The sequence below is a fragment of the Otolemur garnettii genome, unplaced genomic scaffold (assembly GCF_000181295.1).
Source record: "Otolemur garnettii isolate 467f Iridium unplaced genomic scaffold, OtoGar3 scaffold00218, whole genome shotgun sequence".
NCBI classification, from domain to species: domain Eukaryota; kingdom Metazoa; phylum Chordata; class Mammalia; order Primates; family Galagidae; genus Otolemur; species Otolemur garnettii.
The window spans coordinates 1,407,235-1,426,188 of NW_003852613.1; the positions used below are offsets into that span (position 1 = coordinate 1,407,235).

General features: G+C 46.1%; 1 protein-coding gene and 1 pseudogene across 2 annotated transcripts in view; both read right to left on the reverse strand.

Moving 5' to 3' along the window:
- The window catches only part of LOC100957290 (protein HIRA), a 101,526-nt gene that overhangs the window by 40,357 nt on the left and 42,215 nt on the right, over nucleotides 1-18,954 (reverse strand). For both annotated transcript variants that reach the window (XM_023508029.1, XM_003801698.2), the window contains 6 exons: nucleotides 18,320-18,390; nucleotides 17,682-17,787; nucleotides 15,626-15,844; nucleotides 14,377-14,462; nucleotides 9,599-9,796; nucleotides 7,533-7,694 (listed from right to left, as the gene is read on the reverse strand). In XM_023508029.1, the coding sequence (XP_023363797.1) occupies nucleotides 7,533-7,694; nucleotides 9,599-9,796; nucleotides 14,377-14,462; nucleotides 15,626-15,844; nucleotides 17,682-17,787; nucleotides 18,320-18,390 (842 nt within the window). The remainder of the gene's footprint in view (nucleotides 1-7,532; nucleotides 7,695-9,598; nucleotides 9,797-14,376; nucleotides 14,463-15,625; nucleotides 15,845-17,681; nucleotides 17,788-18,319; nucleotides 18,391-18,954) is intronic.
- Nucleotides 17,377-17,483, reverse strand: LOC111722147 (annotated as a pseudogene).

Here is an 18,954-nt window from a genome sequence, read left to right on the forward strand (position 1 = left end):
AAAAAAAAAAAAAAAAAAAACCTGGCACTAATAAGAGATTACAGCAAGGTTGCAGGATATGAGGTTAATATACAAAAGCCAATTGCTTATCTATGTATTAGCAATAAACAATTTAATTTGGGCTTTTCTTCACGGGTAGTTCTTTAATTACTAATTCAAACTAATTCAAACCTGTATTTGTTACAGGTCTATTCCTATGATCTATTTCTTTAGTCAGTTTGGTAGTTTATGTCTTTCTAGGAATTTGTCTATTTCATCTAAGTTTTCTAGTCTATTGGTATAGAATAAAATAGTATACCTTCAAAATCCTTTTTCTTTCTTTTTTTTTTTTTTTTAAACTTTATTTATTTTTTATTATTTTTTTTTGTTGTTGCAGTTTTGCCAGGGTTGGATTTGAACTCACCACCCTTGGTATATGGGGCTGACACCCTACTCACTGAGCCACAGGCACCACCCCAAAATCCTTTTTCTAAAGTAAAGTCCCCTTTTCATTTCTGATTGCATTTATTTATATGCTAATCTTTATTTTAGAGACAGGGTCTTACTCTGTTGTCCATGCTGGAGTACAGTAGGTGTTAAGATCATAGTTCACTGCAGCCTCAAACTCCAGGGCTCAAGTGATCTTTCTGTCTAAGCACCCCAGTATATACCATCATACCTGGTAATTTTTTTTTTTTTTAATTTTTGGTAGACATAGGTCTCACTGTGTTGTCAAGGCTGGTCTCAAATGTCTGGCCTCAAGTGATCTTCCCACCTCAGCCTTCCAAAATGTTGCAATTACAGGTGTGAGCCACTGAGCCCAACCACTAACCATACTTTCAAACAACTTCAGACACCGGAACTGTGTGCCCAAAGTGTGGTCGCCCCTTAGTATCCACGGCAGTTTGGTTCCAGGACTCCTCATAGATATGCAAATCTGAGGATGCTCAGGTCCTTTATATAAAATGATGTACTATTTGCAAATGACCTATGCATATCCTCCTGTGCGCTTTAAGTCATCTCTAGATCACTTACAACACTTAATACATTGCCTAAATGTATTACTTCACTTCATCACTTCATCTGCACAAATTCAAAGCAGTACTCATGTGGCAAACTCAAGTTTTGCTTTTTGGAACTTTGTAGAATGGTCCCCCATCAAGCATTTTTCTTTTTTTTTTTCTTTCTTTTTAGGCTAGGCAAGAGAATTAGTGGGAATGAAGAATGAACAAAGAATCTGTAACTGGTTGTGATCAATTACTTATAAACACCACTGCACTTGCACCAGCCTCCCACAAGTATTTTTGATCTGTAGTTGGCTGAATTCATGGACGCAGAATCACAGATATGGAGGACCAATGGTACTTTGGTCTTCATGAGCTCCATAATTGATGACCCATTCACTCAAGGCTTCTCTTTTGGAGAAGCTGGGTAAACGTTCTTTCCTGTAAGGCTAAAATAAACCATCTATGAACACGACAGAGTGTGGTCATCATGAAGCACACTCCAGCCTACTTCCCAGAGCCCTCCTCTCACCCCATGCTCTCTGCTCACCAGCAGCTCAGGTCACACCATGAAGCACACTCTAGCCTAGTGTCTGAGCCCTCCTCTCATCCCTACTCTCTGCTCACCAGCAGGTCAGGTCATTTCCCTAGCCTGCCAGCCTCTGCTAGGCACTGCCTTTGGCTATTTTCCCTGGTGGGTGCCCCAGGTAAAGGGGAGCAGGTATACCACCATATAAAATCCTGAACTCTTTCCATTTGCACCCGTGTGAAAACCTGGGAAAACCCAGAAGCTCCTGTCTGGTCTGCTCTGTAAAACCAAAAAGCCAGTTCCTCCACAGGGCAAAGCATTCACCTCTAGGGACTTGTAAAATCCTTTTAAAAAAATACCAGACTGTGAGTGGGCACAATGGCTTACACCTGTAATCCCTGAGCTTCAGGAGCCCAAGGCAGGAGGATCACTTACAACCAGGAGTTGGAGACCAGTCTGGGCAATATAATGGGATTTCATTTCTACCAAACAAATAAAAAAATTTATCCAGGAGTGGCGGCACATGCCTGTAGTCCCCCTACTCAGGAGGCTGAGGCAGGAGGATCCCTGGAGCTTAGCAGTTCCAGGTTACTATGAACTATGACGACCCTGCTGAACTGCAGCCTGGGCAAGAGAGCAACACCCTGTCTCCCCTCCCACCAAAAGTTACATCTTTGCCTTTCCAAAGGGCCTGTTTTACTACTGTGACATAAGCATTGGGCCATATACACTTTCGTAATATATTTTTAGGTTAAATAAACTTTTTTTTTGGCACTTTTTGGCCGAGGTTGGGTTTGAACCCACCACCTCCGGCATATGGGGCCAGTGCCCTACACTTTTGAGCCACAGGTGCCGCCCTAAATAATTTTTTTTTTTTTTTTTTTTGCAGTTTTTGGCCAGGGCTGGGTTTGAACCTGCCACCCTTGGCATATGGGGCTGGCACCCTACCCTTTTGAGCCACAGGTGCCGCCCTATATTTTTTTTTTTTTTTTTTAGACTGGCCATCATTTTTTGCAGTTTTTGGCCAGGGCTGGGTTTGAACCTGCCACCCTTGGCATATGGGGCTGGCACCCTACTCCTTTGAACCACAGGTGCCACCCTAAATGAACTTTTTTAATAGTAAAAAATGCATTCTCTCCCAGATGTTCTGGATATAGAAGTAGAATATTAGCTTATTCTAATTTTTTCTAAAGTAAATTTTCCTGGTTGAAACTGACTTCAAACAGTTATATTCATTAAAATGGAAAAATCCTATTCAATGTGAAATATAGAAGAAAACGTCAGACTTTGTATAACTCTACTTTTGTAAAATGTATTAAGAATGTCACAGTAATGTCAAGTGATCTGGCTGCCCTCTGAGCTCATCTCAGCGCCAGCCTGTGATGTTCAGTTGCTTGGCAATGTCCTAGCTTTGCTCCAGTCTCTTGAGTCCCTTTACAAGTCTCCACTCCCACCTCTGCCAGATACCCTGAGACCTCCCCAGCCTGCGTATGGGCCTGTGCCAGTGCTCACCCAGGGTCCCTGTGTGCATCTGACACGTGGCCTTCAGGCAGAGTGGAATGGAGGACCCAGGGCTGCCGCCCTACACCTGGGATACTAGCGATCGGCTCCCAGAGTCACCAGGGGCAGCTGGCTGAAAACACCAGGCAGGCTGCAGGGGCCTCACTGCCAAGCACTGCGAGGTACGAGAAAGGAGCAGGAACTGAAGTGTGCTGCTCACTGCGAGACAAGGGGAGGGAGAGGACGTAGGCCCAGTGCTGTAGGGGTCTTTCTGGTGGGGGGGGGGTCCATTCTGCCCACGGGGAGATAAACTCAGAAAGACGACTTATCTCAAGATCACCACTCCCAGCCCCTGGAACTCAACTGCAGAGTGTGTGTGGCTCCTAAGCACTACTGCTGATCACCTCATGGTGTCATGCTTCAAAGGAAAACCTCCACTAATGATGTTTGAAAGGGTTCCTCCTGGCTCTGCCTTGAGAACCAATGTAAAGAAATATCCATATTAAGACAGGTTCTGCATTTTCTATAAAGCCTGTGTTAAAGGTACTGGGCCTTGCTTTATTTTATTTTCCTTACCTGAGGATCCAACTCGATCTCCTCTTAGAATTTAGCACCAGACTCCTGGACAATCTACAGATACTCGCCTTAGAAGAAAGGTAAGTCACCCCCAGCAAATGCTCACTCACCGCCACTTTCCAGTGAGAAGCTGACAGTGACAAAAGTGACGTCCTTACTCTGCAGGTCTTGGTAGTGCTGTATGTGTAGCTAACAGCCTGTGAGACCAGCTGGTGGCGTCAAGATTGCAGACATGCAAGTCAAGGCAGTGCTTCCAGCAGCCAGATTCGAGGTGTGTCCTTTGGCTCCCCAGTCAGAACGCATGCCCCCGAGAGAGCAGCCAGCCAAATGGGGCAGCCTCGAAAACTTTTTTTTTTTTTTTTTGAGACAGTTTCACTCTGTCGTCCTTGGTAGAGTGCTATGATGTCATAGCTCACAGCAACCTCAAACTCTTGGGCTTAAGTGATTCTCTTGCTTAAGCCTCCCAAGTAGCTGGGGACTACAGGCGCCCGCCACAACGCCCGGCTATTTTTAGAGATGGGGTCTCACTTTTGCTCAGGCTGGTCTAAACTTGTGAGCTCAAGTGATCCACCCTCCTTGGCCTCCCAAAGTGCTGGGCTGATAGGCATGAGCCGCTGCGCCGGGCCCCTCATTCTTTTCATACTCCACATTTTGTTTATCCATTCATTACCTAACAGATATGTGGATGGTTCCTACTTTGTGCTTACTATGAGAAGCACAAATATGAACATCTGTGTATAAGTTATTGCATGAACATGTTCTCAGTTCTCTCCAGTAAAATTGCTGGGTCATATGATACCTGTTATGTTTAACCATGTAAGCAACTGCCAGCCTGTTTTCCAAAACTGCTGAACAATTGTACATTCCCACCAGCAGTGTAAAGGTTCCAATGTCTCCCTAATCTCACCAACAATTTTTTTTATTTTTGAGACAGAGCCTCAAGCTGTCACCCTGGGTAGAGTGCCGTGGCATCACAGCTCACAGCAACCTCCAACTCCTGGGCTCAAGTGAGTCTCCTGCCTCTGTCTCCCAAGTAGCTGGGACCACAGGCGCCTGCCACAACACCTGGTTGCAATTGTCATCGTTGTTTGGCGGGCCCGAGCTAAATTTGAATCCGCCACCTTACGTGTATGTGGCTGGTACCTTAGCCACTTGAGCCGCAGGTGCTGAGCCATCACCAACAATTATTATCTGCCCATCTGATCTTCTGACTAGAGCCATCCTAAAAGGCTGTGAAGTTGTATTTCGCTGTGGTTTTGATTTGCATTCCCCTGATGGCTAATGATGCTGAGTGTCTCTTTCAGTGGTTCTCAACCTTCCTAATGCCGAGACCCTTTAGTACAGTTAAAAGGGGTTGCAACCCACAGGGGACAATGCTTACGGGACATTTAAGCATCTTCTTTGGAGAAATCACTATGGAAACTCTGTGTCTAGTTTTGTTACTGCTGAGTTGTGTTTTCTCTCCCATCCCATTCTCCATTTAGTGTCCTTTGAAGCACAAAAGTTCCTAATTCTGATGAAGTCCAATTTATCTATTTTTTTCCTTCAGTTGCTTGTACTTTAAGCATCCTAAGAAACAGTGGCTTAATCCAAGGTCAAACAGATTTCTATGTTTTAAGTTTTATAGTTTTAGTTCTTATATTTAGTTTCTTTTTTGTTGTTGTGGAGACAAGGTCTTGCTGTGTCACCTGGACTAGAGTGCAGTGGTGCAGTCATAACTCACTGCAACTTCAAACTCCTGGGCTAACGTGGTCCTCCCGCCTCCCCTTGCCTAGTACAGGCACATGCCACCATGCACAGCTAACCTTCTAAGGTTTTTTTTTTCTCTTGAGAGAGTTTCACTTTGTTACCCTCGATAGAGTGCCACTGGGGTCATAGTTCATAGTGACCTCAGACTCTTGGGCTCAAGTGATGCTCTTACCTCAGCCTCAAGTAGCTGACTACAGATGCCCACTATAACGCCTTGCTATTTTTAAAGATGGGCTCTTGCTCAGGCTGGTCTAGAACTCGTGAGCTCAGGCAATCCACCTGCCTCAGCCTCCTAGAGTGCTAGAATTATAGATGGGAGCCACTGCACCCGGCCATTGCCATCGTTTAAGTTTTTTGTAGAGATGGGGGAGGGGGTCTCACTATGTTCCTCAGACTGGTCTCAAACTCTTGGCCTCAAGCTACCCTCTAGCCTTAGCCTCCCAAAGTGCTGAGAGCTACTGCACCTGACCTGTATTCATTTATTGGCTTGGTGATTTCTAGACAACATAGGTAGTGTTAAATGGACCCTGAATCTATATAAGGACAGGCTAATGGTTATAAAGTCTTAAGGGAAGACTGTTTTCTTAACCTCAAGGGCAGGTTGCGACATCCCAACTTCCACGCTGTGTTCCCGTACTGCCAGCTGTGTTTTCCTCCTGCTAGTTTCACTTTGGAGCAGGCCCAAGGCTCTGTCTCAACTCAGTGTGGCCATTGAAACTGGAGGTCCTTGGTCACCAGGTCAGCAGCCCTCCATCCCCCAGTGTCCTCAGTGTGGTCCTGCCCACTACTCTGGGTTTTTTGTTCACTGTTGATTTTGGATCCTGGGACTGTCCTTAACTTCTTGTGATCTAGTCATGCATTTCAGGAATATGAGTTGGATGTAATCGAGCATTTCAAAATATTTAGGTTTTTAGATCCACTTTTATACTAAAATAAACATCATTATAGAGTATAGTACAAGGTTCCACACTAAGTTCATAAAAACAGCAATAGCCTTTCAGGGAGGGTCCTCCCACACTAGCTTGAAGGGGCTATTCTCTAAAGAAAACAAATCCTACCCAGACATGCAGTTGAGATCACAGGGAAATCCCCAGGGACAACACAACACACTGTGGTGCTACTTCCAAGTCACCCTCTACTGCACAGACAGGCCTCAAATAGCCTTTCATTGGGTACCTGCAGGCTATGTGGTTACTGCAAGAGTCTCTGGCCAACTAGTACTTAGTTGATGGTAGCATAGACTAAGGAGTGTTTTTCCAGGGCTGCCAAGCCCTGTTCACCTTGAAATAGGAGGCAACCCCTGGTAGATAGCTCTGAAACCTCCAGCCCAGCCCACACCTCCTCCCCCAGCTCCCGACTCACTGGGGTGCACAGTGAGCGGGACTGGATGGAGGCCTCACAGGAGACAGAGGCTGCACACACCCAGTCTGACCACTTCAAGAGGACATGCTCCTGAACCTCCAAGAAGTGCAGCCCACATGACTTGCTGTAGTATGGAGTCTGCAAGAGTTCTGAAGACCATCTGAAGACCTCACCTACATCACTTTTATCTCAGCTTTCTACCTGTGGTCAATTTCTGAGCACAAGGTCACTACTTCCACTATGTAACAACATCAGAGCCTTCCATCTCTCTAACCCAGCAGTTCTCAAAGGGTGGGTCAGGATCCCTTTGTAACAATGAAAATATATCCTGCAAATCAGATATTTACATTATAATTCATAACAGTAGCAAAATTATAGTTATGAAGTAGCAATGAAAATAGTTTTATGGTTGGGGGCCACCACAACATGAGGAACTATATTAAAGGGTCACAGCATTAGGAGGCATTAGGAAGGTTGAGAACCACTGCTCTAACTGATCCCTTGCTTCCCTTCCAGGCAACTCCAGGTTTCATCCAAATGAGGCCATTGTTCTCAATACAGACTGTACTCACTGGCCCTGTGCCTTTGTCTTTGGGGTTCCTTTGCCCTCTGTTTCCTCTCCCCAGGGCTCCTTTCTGCTACCCTCCCACTTTTAGCATCCACTCCTTGCTTCTTGGGGCTGGTGGCTCAATAAGAGCCCTGCAGTCTTGCTCTTATGTGCTGGTGTCTGCTCCCCCACAGTAGAGCAGGCTGCTTGGTTGGAACGCAGCTGCTGTACTGCTAGCCTGTGCCTCTGGCCCGTGGTCCCTCTGCGCCCTGCAGCTACCACCTACCTCTCAACAGCTGTTGGAGTCATGCTGGTCAAGGCAGGAGCACCTGGCGTAGCTTTGGACCGCTCTGTGAATCGGGAGTCAAATGCTTTCATGGGTTCGATCTTGGACGGGGTAGTTAACACGGAAGGCGACAACGCAGCAGGAGAAGAGGTAGCATTCGTACTGGGAAGGAAGAAGACGGAGGCGCGTCAAGCACAATCCTTACGGGACCTGGAGGGCCAGGGTTTGCATTATTTGGGGTCTACTGAAAAGGGCACATTATCAAACTTAGACAAAATAGACCAAATTATCTGATATATAATCTACTACCCCTGACTATTTCTTAAAAATTTTTTAGCTAAAATTTTTATATGTTAAAATTCTGGAAGTCTGGCTGCCTGAGAAGATTGTGAACAAATGCATTCAATTTGTCCCTCTGTGTTCCGAGAGCTTTTGAGGGCGGAAGGCCTAGAAAGTGGTGCTTACAAACCTTTTCTCTAACCATACAGGCTTTTCTCCACAACCTGAATATAGATAGCATGTCAACCCCAAACCACTCCAACCAGCAGCCTGTCCCATTTCAATAAGAGGTCTGATGAGAAATGTCCCTAGCAGGAGTCCTAAAGCCCTGGTCGGTTGCTGTTCTTCATTCTCAATCATCCTCTGTCCTAGACGGCCCCTCCTATCCCTGACTGTGACAATGACAAATTCTCAGCACTGCTTACCCCACATCTTTTCTCTTCTATTCATTAGAAAAAGGGGGTCCAGACACAAGTGTGCCAAGCCCATCCTCCATGCCAAGCCCATTCTTTACACTAGGGACTGAAGCTACTGGGCCTCCTGCTGACTACATCCAGGCTAACACTTCCACCTTCATCTGCCAGGTGCCACACCCTGGACAGCCCTTTCCTCTTCCTCCTCCCTTATAACCTGTGTGGCCACCAGGATCTGGAGGGACAACTCCCCAAACAGTTTTCAGATCTGGCACTGTCACAGACCACGTCTTCCCAGACCTGCTTCCCTCTGCACACTATGCTCACTCACTGGTCTGATGCTCAGTCTTTCTCTTCCCACCCTCCTCAGTTTCCTCAGAGCAGTGACACCTGATGCCTGGTGCCTGCCCCCATGGCCAGGATGCTAGCACCCTGGTGTAGGAAGCTTTGGTAACACAAGACCCCATCCCCACTAGTACCAGCTGTGTGTGCTGGGGGTGGTTGAATTGGGGCACCAAGGCACACTGGAGCCATCTTTCTAAAGCCACGTATATGTCCACTGTGGGGGAAGCCCAGACTTTCTCCTGCCTATGTGGCCCCTCCTGAGGGGCCTGGGATGTTGCTCTTGCAGTCTGCATTCCCCACCCTTCTTCCCCTGGCTGGCTTGTACTACTACGTATGAGACCTGGGTGGGGCACTCTCGAAGATGTCTCCCTAAGACCTATACACTGACCCTCTCCTCAGATGGCTAGCCATTTCCACCCAGAGGACCCAAGGAGCCACCTTCAACCCCATGGGTGCTTCCTCCCACCAGCCTACACACTCTGAAGATGAGGGCTCACCAGTCAACCCCCTGTGCACTGCTGGCCCGGCAACGTGCAACCCAGAGCAGGTATTGGGCAAACCTTCACTCTGGCTCTTAACCATGCCTGCCTGGTCCTTTTTGACTTTTAACTTGTTTTCTGGGTAAAGGTCAGTGAAAGCTCTGTGAGTCCGTGCTCTCCCATTCTGCCTGGGATGAATGGTGGGGCCATGTGCTCCACAGCCTACAGGCCAAGGCTCCCAACATATAATGCAACCTCCAGCTCAGATTTGTCAGAAGGTGGGGCTGACTCTGTGGTGGGCAGCGCATCATGGCAGGTCCCCAGCCTCAGCCTGATCCTTAGTGGGCCATGAAATCCCTCTTCGTGGAGTGTCAGAGACTCACCTGAATAAGTTCTCCCCTCCAGGCAGGCCCGATGTGAAATCAAGCATTTCTTTCTTTTTTCATTGAAGGGGCCACAAAGTACAAACACAATGAAATTCTCTTGTGACAAACCATGTGCAAACCTGCACTTTCCCCAGGGACAGGAACAAGGCTTGGCGCCCACTGACCTGTCCTTATTGACAGAATCGCCTGCAGGCCTGGCACTGGTGGCTGCCACAGGCTCTGTGCAAGGCTTCGAGGCGCTGAAGGAGTTGGGGGTACTGGAGTCCAATGGCAGTAGCTGCGGACTGCTATGAGAGGAGAGCATGGTGCCCGCCAGGGAGCCCGAGAGGGGGATGCTGTTAAAGAATGCCGTAGAGAAGTCCCTGTCATCAAGCAAGAACAAAAGTCAGCCTCACATGTCAGATGGCACAGCCACAACTTTATACACTCTTTTTTCTGAGTTCCAAGGCAGTATATTTTTATGGTAGAAAATTTGGAAAGTTACAGAAAAAGAAAATGAAAATCACTTAGTATGTTATACTTAATTGAATCTAAGAGGTAGAACCCCATGTACCACTAAGGAAAATAACAATGTTACTAATGAGAACTGCCAGCGCCTTTGACTGTGTGTCGCACCCTGACCTCAGTGGTGTTACCCGTGTAAGTGTGTCTCAGAAGTAAGGAAGTGCACACACACAGAGTCTCCCTTTTAGGAAGGGCCCTGCAGCGAGCCACTAGGTGGATGTGCCAAAATCAGCCTCTACTGAGGAACGACAGGGCTGTCTCCTATCTTTTCTTATGCTGGATGCTACTGCAAGAAGGGCCAAGGTATTGCAGTGTTAAGATCCAGGTCCCTGGCCAGATCAGCCAGGTCTAATTTCTCTGCAACTTGTAAGCTCATGACCTTGGGCACTGTAACTACTCTGTTGGGCTTTAGACTCCAGTCTGAAAAATACAAATGCCAGGACTCTCCCCATGGGGTTGCTGTCAGGACTAAAAGCACTTAATGTAGCACACACTCAGAACACAAAATAGCCCATCATAGTAACTGTCATTATACCTATGATTCGCACATGCACGGATAAATTCCTAGAAGTGGAATTGTAGCAGCAAATGAAGTGCTCACTGATGATTTTGGGATAAGGTGGTTTTTTTTTTTTTTCCAGTTTTTGGCCAGGGCCGGCACCCTACTCCTTGAGCCACAGGCACCGCCCTTGGATAAGTATTTTTAAAGTGCCTTCCTCAGAAATTTAAATGACAATCCACCTATGTGAGTGCCTATTTCCCCATATCCATACAGTTTTGTCAAATTTCTTGACACATGATGATCTGACAGATAAAAAGTGCAGCTCTCTTACCACAGTTTTAATTTTGATGTGAGTGATCCTGAAATATTTTCATATAGTAACATTTGATGCCTTTGTGTGAAGTGTTTGTTCCTATCTTTTGTCTATTGTTCTCTATTTGGTTATTGGTCTATTGATTTCTAAGAACTATTTAAATATTTTATTTAATTTATATATTTTAAAAATTCTTTAGTTGAGCAGGAAATATTTCCCCCAGGATACTGTGTTTTAACTCTTTATAGTATATTTTTTTTCAAAAAATACACCTCCAAAACTTAATTTTTTGTAGTTTAAATTATGTGTTATTTGTAGAAAAGACTTCATTTCAAAGATTACAAAAATAGTCTTCCATGGGCTCTTCTAAAATTTTAAACAAAAATATTTTAAACAAAGTTAAAGAAACAATCTGAGAGCTATTCAGAATATATCTGACTTATAAGGTATGAGGCTGGGATCCACCTTTGTTACTAGAGGACACCATTTACTGGTTGAATTAGCTAATGTTTCCTCAGTGATGTAACATGCTCCCTTTACACTTCCATATATGCTTACTCGGGCCTGTGCTGGATATTCTGTTATACTGTACCGCTCTGTCTGTTCATGGGTCACTGTCTCACTGTTTTGGGTATCATAACCTTTAAGTTTTAATTTCTGGTGGGGCTAGTTTTCCTTGATTAATCTTTTTCAGGAGATCTTTAAAAAGGAATTGCTATTCCTTTTTTCCACATAACTTCACAGTCACACAAAGGTGACTTATGGTTATTTGCACTGGTTCATGTTAAATTTACAGGTTACAGGAGCACTGATGTCTTTATGATGCCACCCTAGCTAATCGATGGGATATGCATTGCTATTACTTCTTTGAGTTTCCTTTTAGGCCTCTGGGTAGCCTTTAAACATGTTCTTCATTGAGATCTGCACTTCTTGTCATGCTCCAGGCATTAATGAATATGATTTCTTTCTGTGTGCATGCTGAAGGGAGTTGGTGCTACCTGATCTCCTGCTGACTGTATCCAGTCACATGATGGTCCTTTTACTGTCTATGATGTTTTTTCCAGCAGATTCTCTCACATACCATAACATCCTGAAAATAATGACTTATTTTACATTCTCCTTTCCAATTTATTCTTTCTCTTGACTGTATAGGTTGGGACATCTAGAAGAATCTTAAACTATAATCACAGGAATGAGCATTTGTTTCATTTTTTAATTTAACTTGAAATAAGATAATTTATCAAGTTAAAAAAGCATCCATTTACTCTCACATTTTATTTTTATTTATTTATTTATTTTTTGAGACAGAGCCTCAAGCTGTCCCCCTGGGTAGAGTGCCGTGGCATCACTGCTCACAGCAACCTCCAACTCCTGGGCTCAAGCGAGTCTCCTGCCTCAGCCTCCCAAGTAGCTGGGACTACAGGCGCCCGCCACAACGCCTAGCCATTTTTTGGTTGCAGCCATCATTGTTGTTTGGCGGGCCCGGGCTGGGGATTCGAACCCGCCACCTTAGGAGTATGTGGCTGGCGCCTTAGCCACTTGAGCCACAGGCGCCGAGCCTACTCTCACATTTTAAATCAGAACAATGTTCCTTTTATCAAAATACCTTTCAGGCATCTATATAAAGGTTACTATACAATCTATTCCTTTTTATTTTTGGTAAATTAATGGTTTGCCAAAATATGAACCTCTTTGCTTTCCTGAAACAAACCGGTTTTGTTTGTTACTAGTTTATGTAGGATTTTGCACTGACATCCACAATAAGAATGATACAGGATTTATTATGCTCTATCTTTAACATTTTGAAATATTATGTTCATTTCCAAAAATAATTCACAAGTTTCTTCTCTACAAACTAGAACATTTTAAATGAAAGTTACCTGTTCCTTAAAAGTCTCTTAGAGTGTCCTGGGAAGCCTGTGTGGTCTGGTGGCTTTGAGTTAACTCTTTCAAAGTGTTCTCTATTTCTTCTATAATAATTTTTTTAATTTAGTAATTTTATTTTCTTCAAAGCCATCTACTTTCAAATTTAGCATAGAATTGTCTCATTCTTTTGTTTTATTCTGTATCTATAACAATCTCCCACTTGTAACTACATATTCATGCTTCTCTTCTTTCTTAATTAGCTAAGGTAACATCACCTATCTTGTTACTTGTTAAGACTTGTTAGAACACGAGAATCAGGAGGGTGAAAAGCCTTTAGGACAGAAGGAATCAAATCCTAGTTCCAGGAATATGCACCCCATGGCAGAAAGTGGGCTCGAGGCCAGCAGGAGGCCTCTTCTGCCCTCTCACAGGTGAGGCCTGGAAGGAGCCACAGGACAGGGGCACCACCACCTCCCTCCTGCTGGCCCTCCCTGGGCAGCAAGTGTTCAAGGCATATTCTCACACTTGGCCTTACTTGGGTCCTAGTAGAAGGTAGGCAGGTGGCATTACTCCTGTAACCCTATAGGTTTACAATGGAAAAAGGCTTAACCAAAGGAAAATCACTGTTCTGGAGGAGACAGTTTCTACTCAGCCAGGTCTTTGCTCTCTGGGGCCTCAGAGCCTGCACACCTCACATGGGGAGGCTGGATCAGCACATCATACGATTGAAAGGTTCTTCACAGTTCAAGGAAGATTTGGAATAGCTCAGGCTGAACAACTACAAAACAAAAATGACGACTGTGTATGGCTCCATAAAGAACTGTCTGAGCTGACTGGCTGAATGGGTGTAAAACCCAGAGTTTCTTTCATACAGGGCCTTATTACTTTTCTAATTGACATACATTGTTTGGGGAGAATGACCAATAAAAATGTTGAGATGATGGCACAGGGTAAATGAGTCTATTCCCAACTTTATATCCCCCACAGAAACATGTGTCTCAGAGACCCACTGTCCACCCAGCAATTCCACTTCTAGGAATTATCCCGTGGGAACAGTCATGGGATAAGATTGTGCTCCGAGATTCATTTATGGTCACGAAAAACTGGATAAACTAAAAGTCCCCAGTTAACAGGTGGGTGGAGTAAATCACGGTACGTGTAGGTCAGGAACCTGGATAGTCAGCAAGGGAATGCTTCAAGGACTATTTATTAAAATGAACAAATGGTCAAGATACAGTAACAAGTGGGGAAAAGACTGGAAATACAGATACCAAAATGTTAACAGTGATTATATTTGAAAGATTGGATTATGAATAATAATGCTTTTTTCTTCTTTGAGCTTTTGCCATTTTCTAAGCTTCCAACAATGTTTATATATACCTTTCTAACCAGAAAATGTAGCTATAAAAGGACAAAAAAAGAAAGAAAAATCAGTCTGATTGTTTTCCCCGTGTCCTCTAGCGCCCTGCCAACAGTGCAGTCCGGCAGATATGCTGTCCCTGCAACGGGGGCCACCTGCTGGCCATCTCAGCCCTCACCCACGTTCCACATGAGTCAGATAGGCACAAAGGCTCTGCTAGGAGCACTGGGCTTGGAGAAAAGCTGCGTGGGCTCAACTCCCTCGCTTCCACAATCTATCAGTCAGGGTGGCCCACCGGGCCTGTGATGACCCTAACTGTGAAAGTGCTAACTGGTGAAAAGAGAGAGGAAGGCCTCCCCAGACAAGGTCACAGAAAGCTCGGTGAATGAATGAGTACCCAGTGTCCAGCTGTGCTATGCAGAGAGGTGTGATTCTTCTCCGACCATCTGCTGTCCGAGTCTCAACTTGTTTCTTCAAAAGATTCTGGAAAAAAGAGTCACATAAAGGAGTGAAAAAGTTGCTGCCAACTGTTCAAATATTTAAAAAGTCAAGCTTCCTTTTCCTTGGTGATGAGATCTACACCCTTAGCTTACTTTGAAGTGTGCAGGACATTGTTAACTGTAGGGACCATGCTACACAGATCTCCAGACTCATTCATCATGTGCCCTGGACTGATGCCCCTGACTCCTCTGCGCCCAGCCGCTGGCGCCCACTATTCTACTCTCTGCCTCTGAGTCTGACTCTGCTAGATTCCTCCTGTAAGTGGCATCATGCTATGCTTGTCCTTCTGTGTCTGGGCTCATGGTTTAGCTGTACACATTCAACATGTATACCTTTTTATATTTCAATTATACACCAAATCAGTAGGTTTAAACAAAATAAGAATTCTAAGCAAATGTATTCTAACTTCCCTTTCTAAGTCTTCTGGCACAACTACACCAAGCCACCGGATCCAAGAACAAGGCTTTTCTATCGGGCATGTGCTCACCTCTCTGCACCGTAAAGGATGGCACCTTCCCCCCTCTCACCAGTGCCACAGAGCTGGCACCCAGGCTCGGGGCGTGAGCACACAGCAGGCTGGGGACTCACAGCTCTGGGGCCAGTGAAGGGACTACAGAACTGATGAACCACGCTCTTATTTCTGAGATGGAGATTTTCAAACTAACTTTTGTCACAAGATCCCTCTTCCACAGAAGGCTCAGAACCAAGGGTGACCACACACACATTGTCTGAGTCATGGGGGGAGGTCTGCCAACCTGCACAAGCTCCTAGAGATGGCTTAGGTTCCTAGGGGATCTCATGTGCTAACCTGTTCCTGCCCACTTCCAATCCCCCTACCGTGAAACATGGGCTTCCAGGTGAAGTCAAAGTACCCACTGTTGTCAGCATCTAGAATTTCCTAGAAAGGCCAGCAGGTTAAACTTTGGAAATTCTGGTAATACATGACCTGCTCTAGGGCTCCTAGGACAAGGAAGACTTTGATCAAGGTGATCCAGGCCCCATTACTGCTGCATGCGGCTATGGGCGAGGGACCAATGCTGCCCTGTGCTGGCTGACCAGTGGGACCTGGGCCAGATTCAGCACACACCCTCCTCACTACCACTTACATCTGTCCCCTGCCCCTGAGCATGTGCCTGAGCCCTCACCTTCCTGATGTCTTCCAGACTCTCCCCATTGACGACACCTGCGACGGAGGCGGCTGAGCCTGGCTCTCTGGCTGTGGCACCCTTCTGGTCCAGCTGGTGCTGCTGCTGCTGCCTCCGCTGGTACTTAAGCATCTCAGGGTTCTCGATGACGGCTGTGGAGAGCTGGGCCTCAGTCATGATGGCCAGGCTCTTGCCATAGGTGGACTGGTGAATGCGGCTCTGGGGGAAGCAGGGAGAGGTGCGACACGCTAGCATGAGCACCAGCATGCCAGGACTGCCCACCAGCAAGGCCCTCCTGGTTGTGAGAGTGCAAAGGCGCTGACGCCCACTCTCCACTGCCTCCCAGTGTATCCTGCCCACCCCTGTTGTTGTCTTGTGCCCTTCCTCCATGCTCATGGCTTCCCACAAGTCTGCAGCTGGGGATGACAGTGAGTGAGACAGCCGACAAGACAACACCTACCCCACAGTCTGGTGCAGAACAAATGCAATCCCCATGCTTCAACTGAAAGGAGACACTCACATTGCTAACTTACAGTTCTTCAATCTCCAAGGACCCTGAACATCTTTGGAAATCAGATAATAGGAGCAAGCATCTGTTTTCAGTGCTTCTGACCAGACGCATCAGCCCCTTGATGAGAGCTTCCCCCAGGCCCCTTCAAGTATCTCTGTGAGCAGGGGAAGGCCTGGCACAGCAGACGTGGAAAGACTCTTGTGTGTGCCCCTCCCCTCCTCCTAGGCCCTAGGAGTCCTGTGCCATAAGCTGGATAGGGGCCTTACGAGAGCAGGAATGGAGTCCCCAGCAGAAGTGAGTGAGTGGTGTGCATGAGGGTGTGAGGAAGAACAGACACACACAGAATGTGCCAACAACAGAGCAGGTGGGAGTGTGGCCTATCCAGAAGAGGTACTCTTCTCTCCCCAGCCACCTAGGCTCCTATCTCTTCTGAGTCTATCCTCCTACCGAGGTTCTATAGTATTCCTCAAACACAGGCTTCTGCCTGTGACTTGGGAATGTGAAGCTGGACAGTCATTACATAGTCTCCCCGACTCCAAGGAGACTCAAAGCTGTCCTAAGGAATCTGAGGACAGTGACAAGGTGGGAAGATCTGAGGCCACTGAGATATTCATTCCTTCAGGAAAAATAATGGGCCGCCAGGCCCTGTTATAGGTGCAGTCAGCAAGGCAGGCCTCTACCCGCCAGGGCTTCACATTTTAGATGATGGTCACAATAGCTTAAAAGGGAGCTCCTGGTAGCAACCGTATCACTGCAGAGAAAGCAGACAGGTAGCTTTCACAGAGCTCCTTTAGACAAACAGATACATCCTATCATATGTTGGCAAAGGCCCATCCACAGAAATAGCAAGATTCTAGGTCTGTGTAAGTAGAATAGGGCCTTTCTCAAAGCCTTGCAGATGGGCACACTGGTACCACTACCTTGGGCAGAGCAGAGGAGGCCTGGCCCAAAGGCAGCAGCCTGATTCACGCTTCCCACCTAAGGGTTACACATGGTCAGGGCAAAGGGCCATGCTGTTTATGAGGCTTAGTCACCTCACTGATGAAATGAATGAGCCCGACCTTGAAGAATTCTGTCATTTAAATGAAATTATACATGTAAAACACAGGGCCCAGAGCCTGGCATACAGTAAGTGCTAACAGATGACCAGTGGGTTGCTATTATAATGGGGAGAGTGATGAGGACAGGAACAATGAGGCGTCACCTCAACTCTATTCCAGGTTAAAAGCCTCCCAGAGGGTGGCCTTATCAGCTCAAGAAGAGATGCCCCAAACAGTTTATTAATTTTATTTATTTTTTTTGGTTCAGCTTTCTAAGGAATGTATATATGGAAGTCATCATTAATCAAAACAGCTTTATTCTTAGTTCTGGGGCTTGTTTCTGACATGAATATGTAAGAAAATAAGAATTACAATCTATAAAAATCAAACACTCATCAAATATCTTGTATCCCATAAGAAGGTCCAATCAGAGGGACGTCTCCGAGCTCTCATGGTTAGTTCTGTGACCCCAGAGCCTGTGGCAGCATGTGGGACACCAGCCTACCTTCTCCTCCTCGCTCAGGGGATCTCCAAGCTCATCCTGAGAGAAGTCGAGGAATGCCACAGAGCCGTCCATGGAACACACCAGGATGCCCAGGCCATTCAGAGTCCTGAAAGACATGGCCATCAGCAGCCTGGGAGCAGGACGTCCATGCCTCAGCACTGGTCCAGGGCAGTACTAAAGAGACGGTCCCCTTCTGTGCCTGAGGATAGTGGGGTGACAACTGCTCCCAAGGGACCTGGCATCCTCTAATTCTAAGTATGTGTACAAACCATCTTTTACCATATGTTCTGTAAGAATTTGCAATTTCATTTATCTTATTTTTAAAATCATTAAAAACACACACTTCCAGGAAGCATCCATCTAAACGAGGTCACTGTGAAGCAGCAAGCTCATTTTGGTTCATGGACTGACAGTGTGGCACAGAGCCTTTGAGGACCTCAGCATTCTCCTCAACTCAAGACACACCCTGAGGAGGCATCTCTCATGGCAAATCCTACACTACACATCACCACAGCAACGGACACACAGCCTCACTCCCAAGTCACATGCTTGCGCCACTGTGCTGCTCGACCCTAAGCACATTCAGGCCTCCTGTTTTAGCATCTCAGCCTATGAAGCATAATCAGAATCCTCCTTACCAGGAAATATCCATGATGGATTTGTCAAACAGCTCATGGATGACCACCAGTGGCCGCTTCAGACACGTGAGCTGAAGGGAAAGAGGCACCAAGATTAATGGAATTATTGGAAGCCTTTCTGTGCACTCAGCTCAGTTAATGAGACTAGCCTACCAGCCTTGGTCATTACTTCTACTGACATTTAAGGCATTTTCAATTCTATTCAAACAGTGGGTGCTGAGATCTCAAACTGTGGAAACCAAGGCCTACCAAAAATGTGCATCCTAGGCCGGGCGAGGTGACTCATGCCTGTAATCTCAGCAGTTTGGGAGGCCAAGGCAAGAGGACTGTTTGAGGCCAGGAGTTCAAGACCAAACTGGGCAACATAGTGAGATGCTGTCTCTATAAAAAAATTTTAAAAATTAGCCAGGTATGGTGGTGGGTGTCTGTAGTCCTAGCTACTCGAAAGGCTGAAGTAGATCACTTGAACACACGGAGTTCATGACTACAGTGAGCTACGACTGCACCACTGCACACCATTCTGCGTGACAGAGCAAGACTCTTATCTCCAAAAAAAAAAAAAAAATATATACATCCCAGAGTGGTCCCTGCTTCCAGGGCACACTGTGGTCTAACAGGCTTTATATGCAGACAGC